This window comes from Drosophila guanche, unplaced genomic scaffold, assembly GCF_900245975.1.
Source record: "Drosophila guanche unplaced genomic scaffold, DGUA_6, whole genome shotgun sequence".
Classification (NCBI taxonomy): Eukaryota; Metazoa; Arthropoda; class Insecta; order Diptera; family Drosophilidae; genus Drosophila; species Drosophila guanche.
The window spans coordinates 1,459,088-1,473,921 of record NW_022995748.1 but is presented as its reverse complement, the minus strand read 5'-3'; the positions used below and the strand labels follow the sequence as shown (position 1 = coordinate 1,473,921).

General features: G+C 35.5%; 3 protein-coding genes across 4 annotated transcripts; 2 read left to right on the top strand and 1 right to left on the bottom strand.

Moving 5' to 3' along the window:
* Positions 1-643: 643 nt before the first annotated feature.
* LOC117584017 (U6 snRNA-associated Sm-like protein LSm4) lies at positions 644-1,968 on the bottom strand. The gene is made up of 4 exons (XM_034272748.1): positions 1,887-1,968; positions 1,790-1,831; positions 1,601-1,699; positions 644-1,161 (listed from the first exon to the last, which is right to left on the bottom strand). The coding sequence occupies exons 1-4, from the start codon at positions 1,887-1,889 to the stop codon at positions 847-849; spliced, it is 459 nt and encodes a 152-aa protein (XP_034128639.1). The 5' UTR covers positions 1,890-1,968; the 3' UTR covers positions 644-846.
* A 1,180-nt stretch (positions 1,969-3,148) lies between these two features.
* LOC117584417 (WD repeat and FYVE domain-containing protein 2) lies at positions 3,149-5,603 on the top strand. Its single transcript, XM_034273281.1, has 6 exons — positions 3,149-3,372; positions 3,429-3,776; positions 4,669-4,781; positions 4,847-4,973; positions 5,032-5,228; positions 5,289-5,603. Exons 1-6 carry the CDS (start codon positions 3,212-3,214, stop codon positions 5,567-5,569), a joined length of 1,227 nt encoding a protein of 408 aa, XP_034129172.1. The 5' UTR covers positions 3,149-3,211; the 3' UTR covers positions 5,570-5,603.
* A 2,037-nt stretch (positions 5,604-7,640) lies between these two features.
* Positions 7,641-14,328, top strand: LOC117584607. 2 transcript variants are annotated; one of them, XM_034273618.1, is made up of 9 exons: positions 7,641-8,398; positions 9,676-9,819; positions 10,449-10,987; positions 11,060-11,310; positions 12,219-12,343; positions 12,421-12,576; positions 12,631-12,859; positions 13,447-13,541; positions 13,634-14,328. In XM_034273618.1, exons 1-9 carry the CDS (start codon positions 7,733-7,735, stop codon positions 13,802-13,804), a joined length of 2,376 nt encoding a protein of 791 aa, XP_034129509.1. In that variant the 5' UTR covers positions 7,641-7,732; the 3' UTR covers positions 13,805-14,328. The 2 variants fall into 2 exon arrangements, with proteins under 2 accessions (XP_034129509.1, XP_034129507.1); XM_034273616.1 differs by having other exon boundaries at positions 10,449-11,310.
* The last annotated feature ends 506 nt before the right edge of the window (positions 14,329-14,834 follow it).

Sequence of the window (14,834 nt, the reverse complement as noted above, 5' to 3'; positions counted from 1 at the left end):
AAACATATCCGTTTTATTATTTATTAAGCTTATTAAGCTGTTAATCACTTTTGCAAACAACAACAAATACTGATCGCATTTTCAAATTGTTCCCTGGTTCAGACCTTATGAGTGGATTAAGAAAATTTCCATGTAAAAAAAAACACTTTACTAAAAGTTTGTTTTTGATTAGTTTGTTTTGACAATAAATATTCGTTTAACTGTTTAATTTATTATTTTTATTAAAATTATATTTTTTTCATATTAATAAATTGGATTGTTTTTAATACATTTTTCGTATTTTGTATTTTAGGACTAATACAGACCTCGTGTACAACTCCGTGCTGAAACCACTCTGGAGCTATGGCTACAAGATATGAAACAAAATCTAAACATTTATCTTCCGGAAATATATCCACAGGCTTGAACATGAAACTATGTAGTATAAGAGGAGATAATGGCACACAAATCAAAATATAAAGCCAAGCTCTCTTTCCATCCGAATACCCTTGTAAAATCTCTGGTCCGACCGATATTTATATAGGACCGTTTAACATGAATAAAACGAACTAATTTTAAAATAAACCAGAACAAGATATGATTAATTATTTTTACTGCCTTGAAGTAAATAAATAAATTAATAAAATAAATCAACACACAAAAATTAAATTTTACAATTAAATCTCATTTTATTTATTTTTTAAATAAAAATCTTCAGTTAATATGTAGAATCGCAAAGTTGGTTTTGCTGCAGATAAACCACAGATCAGTAAATTAATTCTGAGAATGATAATAATAATTTAAATGTTTATTATTAATTTAGTATTTGAACTTTTATTTTCTAAAAACTGACGCTTTTGCTTCACTTTATTTTCTATTTTTGTTATTCTGGGCAAGAAGTCGGTTCCCTTGTCCTGAAACTCCTACTCGCTGAGTGTTATTCCCAGGACCTCCACTTAACTGTCCGCTGCGGTTTCCAAAATTATTTCGGCTACCGCTACGAGCTGCGCGTTGATTTTGTGCTGAGCTTGCAACACGATTTTTGTTTAGCTCTGTTCTATTTCGGGATTTAGCCTGTGCATCTTCTTTAACCATATCGATTACCTCATCAGGTATCCGCAAATATTTAATGGTACTTCCTCGAATATAGCATTCCGGCATACGCCAAAAACGGTCTCCATCCTGAAAGAATACAACAAATATTTGTAATCCAGTTTTAGTCAAAATAATAATATTGTTTCTTTGAGCATAAATACAATATACCCCTATTAATCTTCAAGTACCGAGTATTAAAATTATTTTTCCATTTACATACTCCATCCGTACTCTAAATTATAGGTGTTCAAACTAGACTCTAGTCGGCACGCACACATTCACATTCTCCCAGTGCGTTTGCGTGCGATTGGTATTGCTACCACCCACTGTAATACACTTGTACGGGAGCGGCAGAGGTTTTTCCAATGCAGAGCGGATAGGTCCGTTCCGGGCGGTATTTATTGTACATACATACATGTGTATATTTGTCCTGAGTGTAAAAGTACCTCACAACATTCCTCCGTTTTTTAATTGGTTTGCAATGTCATTTTGCATGACTTTAAAACTAAACAATTTTGTTGTTTACCTTTGAAGTGCAAATTACGTCACGTAGATTGATATTCATCCAAGAATCACAGCTCACCAAGTGTCCATTGTAAGTCTCCCCATTTTTTAGCTCAACCAGCTGTATATGTATATAAACAGAGATTATTAGAATGAGGCATTTAATGTCAAACTTGCGTATACTGTAGATAACAAGACTAAAGTTTCTTACCATAGGGTGGCTCTGCGCGGTCTTCAAAAGTGACAGTGGTAACTAAAACATTAAGATACAGTTAAAAGAACTTAGTTTATATTTCAGTTAGGATTACCATATTATAGAAGACGTATTGAAGCAGTAGAGCCGGAGAATATCGATGTTATCGAAGTTTGACTAACGCTGCGGACATCGATGTTTTTCCTCTTTTCCAATTTGGGACATTTGGAAAATGTGAAACACCTGTTAACATTTGCCCCATCCACAATTCATGAAAAAACAGCTTATGCTAATAATCCCGTGCGGAGGAAAATATGTTTGTATAATTAAAATATGTACAAATAATTTAGCAACGGCTGTGTCATTCAGCAGCAGGATAAGTTCTTGCGTGTCTGGCATACAGACAAACAGCGTCTGTAATATACTGAAGGAGTTTAGCAGAGATCAAATAAAATAATTCTCAGATTCCGAGGATATTATCCTGTGCTGACAATGTCCAATTTGTTCTGTTGTTGGTTTTCCTGTTTTTTCTTGGTTGGTGGTTGGTTTTTCTATGATTTTATTTGAAAATTATATTAAGAACATCAAAGATGATTCCCTCATAACTAGGAAATCTTCCGGACCATACCAGAAATGGATGGTGGATTGTCGCCAGTGTGAATAGGATATAAGCTCAATACAGAGAGAAGCTTAATTTTATGTCAACATAAAGTGCCATATATATGGCTCGGTTCCCAGTATGAGCAAAGTGGCAAGTGCATGCTCTAGGGTTGCGTTCTTTTGTGATTGTTTAAAAAGTAAAACCTGTTGAAAATTCAAATTTTATATCAAACCAGGCAGGAGTGCATTATCTGAGAGTAGATATGAAGCTTGGAGGACAAAAAGCATTGGAGAAAGTACCGCATTATTAAATCAGTCCGCTTCGGATGGATACATATGCAATATATATATATATATATATATATTTTTTTTTTTTGTTATTTAATCGCTAAGCGAAATTGGTTGGTAGCAGACGCTGAGTCCGCATTGACCAGGTACTTCACTTTATGTTGAATATTAGAAACAAATGTTACTGAAAATTTTGAAAGCAAAAAAGTGTTGTTTGCCGAACAAACACCAGAAAAAAATATCCTTTTATATTGACGAGTATAATATTATACAATATATATATATAAAATTCTCATGTCAAGGTGTTTGTTAATGAACTCCTCCTAAACTTGGCCATTCTAAAAAGCTGATAGACGCAGTCTTATTTGGCTTGTTAGCATACAGCGTATGTTCCGTTTCGTTCGTTTCAAAAAAGATCAAACGGTGTGTGGTCTAATCTGTCAATGGAATGAAAAGAAACAAAATCGATTTGATTTCATACAACAAAGTTTTTATAATTCGATAAAAGTTTTTTTTTCAATTAAATAATTATATTGTTGAGGGTTTAACATCATGGCTGCCGAAATAAAACCAGCCCAGCGAAGCATAAACGATCGTTTCAGCACGTCTAAGAAACCGGAATTGCTTAGTAAACTGGAGGGTAGCACCGATGATATTAATGCTGCAATCTTAATACCGGGAGAAAATGGAGTGATAAGCGTCTCAGATGACAAGTGCGAATATCTCAGACAGACAAATTACGTTTTATTTAATTCTACTTATTTTTCAGAACTGTTCGTGTATGGCTTAAACGAGATTCTGGGCAGTATTGGCCTAGTATCTGCCAGTATATGCCCTCTGGATGCACGGCCCTAGAGTATATCCAAGAATTCCGTCACTTGTTTATCGGTCAAGAAAATGGAACAGTCACTCAATACTTGCTTTCCGAAGACTGCAACCGTTTATCATTCATACGTGATTATCTGTCCCATCAGGCTCGAGTTGTTGCAGTTGTGTTTACAAAAACTCACAACTGGGTTTTGTCTGCGGGAAAGGATAAGCAATTTGCCTACCATTGTACCAAAAGTGGAAAAAGAGTGGGCGGATATAATTTTGAAACGCCGTGCACTGCACTTCAGTAAGTATAGTATTCAAAGCTGGTTGTGAGCAGTGTAGCTTTATCACTTTAATAAGGGCTCGAGAACACACTAGCTGAAAGCTGAGCCGAAAAATAAATAAAAAACACTTCACCTATGCACCCTTGCTAATTCAACTAGTGTGTGAGCCCATAGGCTGCACCTTTTTGTGAAATCGCTGAAACTTTTTGCGAGCAGTATTTAATTGGTTTGTCTCGCACGTAATGACTCATGGTAATATTTGTTCGACATGTTTGTGGAATGAGATCATATAATATAAGCCTGGTTCAGGACAGTCGCTCGATCACTATTATAGAAAGAATAAACAAATTCTTGGTCCATGGCTATACCATGACATACGAGGGCGGGCTAAAACACTTTTTTGTAGCATTTTTTCTGTATACTTCCTTCCAAAAAGTAATACTATCGAGGTCCTCAAAATAGGCATTTTTTGTGAGATAACTTTATCGTTGGACCCAAACCTATTTCCGCCTAGGGAGAACCCCTATGTTTTGACTGATCTTATCTCTGGTATGATTTGGTTGATCCACGTTTCAGCCTCTAGGAAAGCTTGTTCATATCCTATTTATCGTTTAAAGCTTAAAGCAATTAGCCCTGTGGTTGCCTATAGCTTCCACAATATCTTGGAATTTTAATATCCGATCGGCTAACACCATATCGTCCATTTTGACCATGCTAAAACTCCCATCTAAATTACTAGAGTAGGCAATAAGCTAATAGAAAATACTAATCGAATAAAATAATTATTGGCGGTTAGAAATGTGTTATAATGGTACCGCCACATTCGTATGTGTAATTACAATTTCAATATACATATTTTTTACTTGTGCCTATTATATGTATGTGCATCTTCGCTTCGACTATCTCTCTTAGGTTTGATGCACTGGCAAAGTATGCTTTTATTGGCGACCATGCTGGTCAAATTACAATGCTTCGATGCGATGTTCAAGGGGTACAACTGATCACTACATTTAAAGGTCATACTGGTAAGTAACTATCAGTTTCAACAAACCCATATGATACAGAATATTATTTCAACCGCCCCTTTTAGCTGAAATTCGATGTTTGAGATGGGTAGAAGGTCCACAGCTACTCTTTAGCGGTGCATGCGACCAGTCTGTGATAGTTTGGGATGTCGGTGGAAAACGAGGCACCATATACGAATTGCAAGGGCACAGGTACTATTGTTTAATTTTGTATACATGAGGAGTATAACTTTTCCAAATATCTTTCTAGTAATAAAGTGTCGGCTCTTGCTTACGCGAATCAAACACAACAGTTAATAAGCTGTGGGGAAGATTCAGTAGTAGTATTTTGGGAAATGAATGCAATGCGAAAAGAAGTTCCAGGATGGGTCGACTCAAACAACTGTCAGCTATGTTCAAGACCCTTTTTTTGGAATTTCCGTTCAATGATGGACCAAAAACAACTAGGCATGTACAAAATTGCATTTACATTTTATTCTATGCTAACCGTTGTTATCTTACTGACAGGAATTCGACAGCATCATTGTCGACATTGCGGTAAAGCTGTTTGTGATAATTGCTCCACCAATCGCATTAATATACCAATCATGGGCTTTGAGTTTGATGTGCGGTGCTGTGATCCTTGTTACAAACAACTCCAAACAGTCGAACGACCTTCCTTGGCTTCATTTAATGATGTAAAACACTCAATTGTTCATATGGATCTTGATGAGGACCGAAAACTTCTCTTAACGGTTGGCCAAGACAGACTAATAAAAGTATGGGATCTTTCTAATATTTGGGCATAATAAACAGATACATATATTAAATAATATAAAACGTATTATGAAATGTAAAATGACCAAAAGTATAATAATTATCCGGGATTAAGACCTAATTCCAAATTGTAAAAATGTCTTATGGTGGTGTTATGATCATGAAGGCGTGTGACAAATATGCACTTACACCCAAATTCAAATCAGCGCGCCCACACTTAGTGTGACCCTGGAGCAGACACGAACGGTCAAACTACCAGCTGATTTCGCCAACACGTTAAGGCCTGTGTCTAGCACTGCGAAACATTTCTGTCAGGAATTTTCTACATATTTCGTTTGTACGTGGAACGTAACTAAGATACGCTGATGAATCAGCTGTGTTTTGCAAACAATGTCAGTCTGAAAGATCAACTGAAATTAAAAATGGTAGGTCGTTGCATTGAAAACGCATTTGGTATTTGCGAATAGTGCATACGGTTCGCAAAGTGTCCAGTATTGCCAAAAGTGAGCAAATATAGAATTATTTTATTAATTTCAGTAAATTTATTAAATTTCCAATAAAGGCATGGGACAAGTATTTTTTTTACTCCGACAATCTATTTTAACTCTCTTTTTACGTTTTTGCACACAATTGTTTCTTCCATATTTCACTTTTCACTCCAGGAATAATTGTAAGCCATTTATTCCTTGCCTGTCTACCAGCTGTTCTCGTAGATTCTGTGGATTTCGTTTAGGTTGCTGGATACTCTACAAACGATGGATCAGTTTTTATATGAAGTTTGACAGGTTTATTTCGCGCGGTGCTGGATACCCGTCTATACTCCGACTCTACTGAGCACGACGAGCTTGTTCCTCTGCAATAGTGAGTGTGGATAAAAGGGAAAGAGACAAATAAAGTAATTGAGTGACAGGCAATATTTGTCTTAGAGCCACATACCACAACATTCGGTAATTCGCTATTACCGTGATTACCGCAAGATGAACAACTTTGCGATTAACCCGACATCAGAAGTGGGATCTGTGCAAACTATTGCTATGTTCGAGGACGCTTCGTGTTCTGGAGCTTGCTAAAGGCAAAGTCAACCCTCTCACTGTTTTGTAACTGTGGACATAATTTCATCCGAGAAACCGTTTACTGGCAGCGGGCTCGTTATGGCACTGAGCAATTGCTTGTAGGTAGTGCTTCGCAGTGGTTGACCCAAGTTTGTTATACTGTGTGTCATTTAGTGCGAGCAGTTGATGTTTTGAGTTGATGGCTTTCAATTTGAGAACAACCGTTTACTGGAAGCGGGCTCGTTATGGCACTGAGCAATTGCTTGTAGGTAGTGCTTCGCAGTGGTTGACCCAAGTTTGTTATACTGTGTGTCATTTAGTGCGAGCAGTTGATGTTTTGAGTTGATGGCTTTCAATTTGAGAACAAATGTTTGCTGGCGTCCCACGATTGGGTCATATAAGTAAACGGACTCTAAAATAAAAGAACAAATTAGTATAATTGATTATGACTTTATACTTTATAAATTATAAAAAAATGTTTTGTTGAATAAAAAAAACCGAAACTTTGGGTGACTGCAAATGATTAATTTTTAAGGCGGGACGACTCGGCTCAAATCAAATTCAACGAATAAACCATATTTTTAAATGCAATCTTCTCAAAGCCTGCCTGGTTCATAGGGAGTCGAATCTTGGTAGTTTTCACACCTGCCCCCCTTAGTCCGTCCTGTCCGACTGTCTGTCCTCTGAGCAATTCGTTAAAAGCAAAGGCAGCTTGGAATCATATTAATAATATGATAATAATATAAATCTTTAGCTTTTAAAGTTTATTTACATTCATACATCCTGCAAGTGCCAAAAATTTGAGAAAACGTTTAATTTTCATGGAGAACATTCTTTACAAACATATTTAGAGTATAGAAGACAAAAATCGAGACTCGTGGTATAAACCCCTTGTTTAAGTTAGTGAAGCAACTTTGACGAGAGTACCCCTTTTGCATTTATTTTAGTTCACTGTTCTGTCAAGCGTAAAGTAGAGAGCAAACCAGCTCAATTGAACATCAACATTTTAATGAACCACTGAAATGAACTATTTTTACCTAAATGAACGTGGATTGTGACAATGAAAAATTGAAGAATAGTGCTATATTCATTTTTAATTTATTTTAAAGTTATCGTTTTTAATCTCTAAATAAGAGAAATCATATGAAAGTTTACTTAAAAAGTGCATGTACATATAACTATTTAATTATGTATAATGTACCACACAAGTTTCATCAAGTTTGTCGATTGTGTCTCACATTGGTTAATGAGTGCGATATTTCGGAACTACAAATTTATAATAGCCCGACACGAAGCAATAAAAGAGACAAATTTGAACACAATAAAAACGAAAAGATAAATGAACAAAAAAAGTCTTATAAATGTTTCTGCAATGCTCCGAGTCCAAATGTATGCAGCTGTAGAGATGATAACCTGCTATCAGTGGTTTTGACCAATAATGAAACGGGTCCAAGTAAACCTCTTCACAAAACACAACACACACCGAGTGTGCCTTACGTTAACAAAAAAACCACATTGTGTAGTAGTGAACAATATGCTATGGAACCCGAAGTTTCCGGTAGTTCAGTATTAAAAAATCAGTCGTCAAATCAAAGCAAGCTGCATCAGGGGAAAAAAGAACAAACAAAAACAAACCTGGAAATTCAGATGGAGGAGCAACGTTTACTTCATCAAGATGATTTAGTTTCCGATAAAGTAAAATCAAATTTATGCCAATCACTTCATACAATTAATAGCCACAACCAAGAGCACCGAGATGACTCATCCTCACATATTACATTTCAGATAATCAACTGTCTCTCTATAAAGGTAAGCAGATTTAAATTCAGCACAAATACAACTACACCATAATTGAGTACTAAAATGTACATATGTATGTATGTACATATGTTCATGTGGTTAGAAATCTGCTGTGATATGTGGGAATCTAAAGTAGAAGTATATTAATATGTGTTCAAGTACTTGTGTGTGTGCTATTTTTGTGATTACGACATCAAAAATCATAATCAGACATGTCGGATTCCCTGATTCCATGCAGCATTAACAATTTTATACACAGTTTTACATGCACATAAATATGTAGATACATGCATACATACACACATATGTACATTCGTAGGTACTAATATTGATATGCTCTCTAATTTTGGTCAGGTGCTTGTAATGCACAGAATGGTGCTTTATGTATGTACACACACATTAGGTCCCTGGCGGCATCGTTCGCTGATTATTTTGAAAGGAAATGTGTAATTTGTATCTGTGTACTTCTTTTAGATAAAGTTACAGGTATACTTTGTTTTAACGTGATGTGCCCCATAGGCATGGTCGACGGACTCCCTTGATGGTAGTCGACTGTAATATTTTCTAACGTCACATCAGATATTAAGCTATCGAATCACTTGTTTCTCTATGACATCCAATAGGATAACCAAATTACTTGCTCAGCTAACAAATCTATAATCAGGGCACAACAAATCAATTAAATTATCAAATAGCCTAGTCGATATAGCCCTGCTTGTCTGCCCTTCTGTCCGTCTTATCTTATTCCTGTGATATCACATTGTTACCAGTGTATTCAAAAATTCCGCTATCACAAAGGACGAAAATTTGTGGCATGCGCAATTTTAAATATACGAGAAAACAAATAAGCAGTTCAGAAGAGAATGGCCATATCTAGCTAGAACGAGCTTAAGCGGAGTGTTGGTGTGGGAATTGCTGTAGATTGAGATGACAGATGTAGCAAAAATATGTCAAATGTAAACTCGAAAAAAATAAGGTACTCACTGAGTACCTTATGTATAAGAGTAGTGACGCGATTGAACGCGTCTCCCAACGTTCCTTCTTGTTTTAATACCTGTTCTGATGTGGACGTTTTTGCAAAGGCTACCTTTTGAGAATTTTAGCTCTTTGTATGAATCCATATCTGGTACTCGAAGAAGCATCTTCGGTGGCCTAAGCATTGATTGCAATCTGTGGTGGGGTTCTGGTCATTGCGAGAATATATTGATTTCAGCAACTAATTTAAAAATGATATAATATTTGACCCTAAAACTAATTTTATATTAATATAAACTATGTTATTGCAGCCATTGCCTGATGATGGGTTTCCGAACGTAATTTGTCGTGAATGCCGAGCCAAATTGGATTGTTTTGGAAAATTTCGAACTATGGCACATAATTCCCACAACGCTTTAAAAGAATTTTTAGCTATATCTGAAACCCTAAAGCTTGTAAGTGTGAATCATAATTAAGATAAATTAATGTTAAGATGGTTTTAAATGACGTTTTTTAAATGTTAAGTGTGTGCATGTGTAGAAAGGTTCCGTCTGAAACCTAATCTACCACCAAAGGGACTGCGCAGAGGGTTTAGAACGACCTACGTAAGATTAAAAATAGAAAAAAAAGGCAGGACAACAATTGAATCCGAAGAAATGCTATATAAGTTAAGAGAAAGTAGCGGATTATATGTATTTTGGGGCTGTGCACCTATTATCGCAGATTCGTTCCCCACAAGAAACGAGGAGAAACGTTGTGAGACGCTCTCGTACGCGAGAATGAATCGTGTCTGACCCTATTAAGTATATAGATATAGACATGTCTGTTAGTCCGTCCTTTGTCCTTCCTAGATCCCAGAGACTATAGGAGCTAGGTTAGGTTAGGTTGGGTATTTTTGCGGGTGACACGTCTTCCATGCTTCGCCAATTAATATTTATAATAACTTCGTGTACATTTATTTATCAACAGTTATATCCCATGAAAGATTCAGTATATAAACACGATTTAAATTGCATCTTAAAGCAAATGTATATAATTACTTATTTAATCTTTCTATGGCGAACCTATTTCCATTTTTCCCCAGGACACTAATGATTTGGAAATACAGCTTGATACAGTTTTAAAGTCTTCGTCGGAGGAAATAGCAGCTAAGGCCCTGACTGAGCTAAGCACTTTTTCCCAACTGAAGTACGACAAAAAGAAAGTAGATTCCACTTTTCAAACTACTTTTGATCGAAATTTTAAGAGTGGAACACAAGATTTGCAAACCCATACATTATATCCAAGTCCTTTTCAACCAAGCAATGTTGAAAGTGATGAGACTAAATCGCAATCTAAATGTATGTCTGGGCAAATACATGACCGATTCGATTCAGCATTTCATAAAGATTCTGATATTGAACAATTTCAAAGCATGCAACAGCAACTGGAGACTGCTGCGGTTCTTATGGATATAAGTAAAAAAATTGTAATTTCACCTCCGTGCTCGAATCCTCAATCTCCTCGAAATTCTGCAGTAATTGATACAAGTATTAAAAGTTCTGTGATAAAATCAAGACGTCCATCAAAGAAAAATGATTTTTATGAGGGAGTTGAAATGGATCTTTCCGTGAAAAAGAAAAGGTATGATTATTCAAATCAAAGAAACTCAATCCCAATACACAATTTTTGCCAAACTCCAATACAATCACATAGAAGTGAAGAGGATCTTCAGAACTACAGTATTACCATTACCCAACATGGCGGGTCAGATTATAAACTTACACCAATAATAAAAACGAACAGCAGTTCCTTGTTAGATTCTGGAGACAGTTCTGACTCTCATAAACTGGAAATGGACATAACATCGTCCATCAATGATAGAAAGACTCCCGATAGTGTCAGCTCGGATCACACAACAGACGCGGCTACCACTCAACTCTGGCAAGCTCTGGCACGATCAGCTGGTAAGTTCAATTTTAAATATCGAGTAGGGCAGAATGCTCAATAACTTATGTTGTTATGTATACTGTCGTAGATATGCCCCACTGAGTTTATCGTCTACAATTCCCTAGACATGCGATTTTATCAATTGCCTAGGGTGGTTTTATAAACAATCGCGAATCCTCAATAAAGTGTGCCAGTTTCCTCCAGTTGTTTGCTTTCCAGGCTGTCCATGTCCTTATAGCAGCCTCCTCTTAGTGTACGGTGACGTCTTCCCGTAAGTTGGAGAGGAGGTGCTGGACACTATCTCTATTTGCTCCCCGTTCATGCAACTGCGACAGAAGTCATGGTGGGGCAGTCCGGATGTGTAGTGCCCCGTTATTTAGAGTCCCACAGCAAGCACTTTCCCGTTACCAGTATGGTAGTAGGTGTAAGCATTTTACTTACAGATAGGCTGCTCGGGGAATAGACGGGCATAGAACATACATTCATACGTACTACATACGTCGTCATACATTATGTACATACAAACATAAATACTACATACATTCGACTCGGAGCTTGTCTCTCCTTTAGCTCCTCCACTAGAGCCCACACTGCACGAGGATGAGAACAAGTTAAGGGGACGTGTTGGCGTGAGCACTGAGTAAAAGAAAATGTATAATTTTAAGATACAAAAATCATAAGGTTACACACTGATTACCGGGAAATTCGGAATTTACCTTTAGTCTGAATTCAATCTGGAATTGTTTGGTCATATTTATCCATAAAGCACCACAATAAACTTATTTATTTACAATGTAAATATAAAGTGAAAAGTGAACAATTATGGAAAAGCTCAGTAGCTAAAAATACATAACAAAAATACTTTAACATGGATACATTTTTTAGGGGTATCATTTATATAAAATATGTTATTGAACCCTTTTAGCTAAAAACAAGGAAGAAGATGCAAAAGAGATGCTCCGCAACATGATGAGTCAGCCTTTCGTATTTCCAGTGCCGTCAACAGTATCATTTACAAAAGTACCTGAAGAACCTATAGCGCTATTGAAGGTAAATAACCTAGCTCCGAGTGCATGTTCCTTTTTATTATTATTTTTTTAAAACAAATATAAACTTTTAATTTGCAGGACCTATCAGATGCTCAAACCAGCAAATTAAAAACCTGTAGAAGAAAACAAAGTTTTCCCACTAAATCCGATTGCAGCGACACAAATAATGAAAAGGGGACAGAAACTTACAATCATTCAGATCCATTCGATCCAGAAGACACAAAAGATAAAAAGGTTCTTATAAATAAACAGCAAATATATATAATAATTTAAGTCCTACATTATTAGAGGATTCACATTTTTAATGCCTTACCTGGTGTTCAGAAAGACATGTCTTGTTCTAACTGTGGAACTCTTACCACAACGATTTGGAGGCGAAGTGTTCGAGGAGAAATGGTGTGCAATGCATGTGGCCTATATTTCAAGCTTCACGGAATCAACAGACCACATTCAATGAGACGCGATACCATACACACAAGACGCAGGCGTCCTAAAGAATTGGAGAGATCTAAAAAAAGTGAGTAAATAACTGAAGTCAAAGCTTTTTCTATATCTATTGAATGTCAACTATACCGTTCTCGTCTAATAGAAGCAAAAAAAAACGTAGGCCGCACCTTCACCTTATCGTTCATAAAGACAATTTATTTCCAGAGAGTTTAAATGAGAATAACTAGTTTTACCGGTATTCAGTTTATGTTTTAAAGCTTAATTTTTAACCTCGGTACCATGAAAATTCAAAGAATGAGAACAATCATCCAGGCTTACAACCTAAGTAACTTGTACAAAGTACAATCCAAAACCTAAGTAACTTGTACAAAGTACATTCCAAAGAACCAATTTTTTCACAGAATCGGTTTAAATAACGTTTAAAATAATAGAAATATTGTATTTAAGTTTTAAAAGCAATTACCAATCAAAGTGTTTTAAAGCTCACGAGAAATTTTAACCTTTTAAGAAGCAAATATTCACCGGCAACAAAATGCAATATACGTAAGCCAATAATTTTATGCACACCCATATATGTAGGGTGAAAGTCACGCTTCAATTGAAATAAAACGTAAGATAATTCAGGAAATTGGTAATTTCTTTTTTTTCTGTTTACAGAACAAAAGCAAATATCTTGCTCTTCAATGGAACAAGCGAAAATTGATTTTTTGACGTCTCAAGAACAAATTAACATTTCCGGTCTTGTTTTAAATGTAAGTATGCTATTAGTTTACTTGAATGATTTCAATTTTTTTAAATTCTTAATAAAAAAATTGTCTATCATCAATTCCTGATTCTATTTCAGAAACGCAAAAAGGAAATTGATGAAACCGAAGCTGCAGCAGCACTCAAAGATATTTTATTAAAAGGCAAAAAGTCGAATTGCTTAGCGTCGTTTAGTGACAGCTGTGAGACTGCGGAATTGACTGTGCCGCTTAATCTTGTTTCCAGTGAAAACAATTCGAAGTTTACATAAAACGCCAAAAAAATGTGTGTGTTAGACTGTTAACACAAATTGTTTTTATTAATAATCCCTCGCAGAAGGCGAACAAAAAGGTGTAGAATTAATTAATCCTAAACATTATAAATATAAGTTTAATCCTTTAAATCTAAATTTGATTAATTTTTATCAATAGAAACTAATACCAAAATACTTTTAGAATAGGGCTACATAAAATTTGTTCTTGTAAGTTGAACTTTTTTAAATAATATCACAACTAACAAGCTAGGCAGGCATTAAGCAAGGACATAAGTACTTAATGCATCTAATACAAATAAAATCTTTTATTGATATTTATTATAACCTTTTTACAGTATTTTCAATATTTTAAAACCACTACTGGTTCTATGGATATTACATTGGAATTTAACAATGAATTTTTAGCTTTCATCGCAATTTCAAATTTATCTAATAACAAAAAATTGTTTAAATCTCTTGCCTATATGAAAATCATGTGATAATATAATAATCTCCATAAACATTTTAATAGTAAAACTATGCAAAAAGCAATAATTATATAATCCACAATTTTCAAGGAAATATTTAAATTGTATACAATTATAAGACATTTTACTTTTAAAAACCATATGCTGTTTTCGAACCTACATAAATCCAATTAAAATAGGGACTTACAATTATGATAAGATAATAGATTAATGCACATTTATTTTTTCAAATATAATACTCAACAAAATTTTTAAAAGTCGCAGTACTTTTTAATGTCTAAAAACGCTGTTTCCCTATGGCTTCATTTGTACACAATTCTAGGGTATAGTTTCAGCCCGCTGCAACAAATAAGAGCAAATCCGCAAGTGTCTGCTGGTTGTTTCGTCTCTTGGCCTTTATTACTTTTCACTGATTCAAGGCTAAAAAGATTACCCATCTAATAACTGAGAAAAATAAAAGTGTACGGTAGTCGCGGGCTCACGTCTCCGTGCCTCGTAGGTTCCTACCACATCACGCGGTCTTACGGTTCGTAGGAGAGAGGATCGTTAATCAAAGCAGT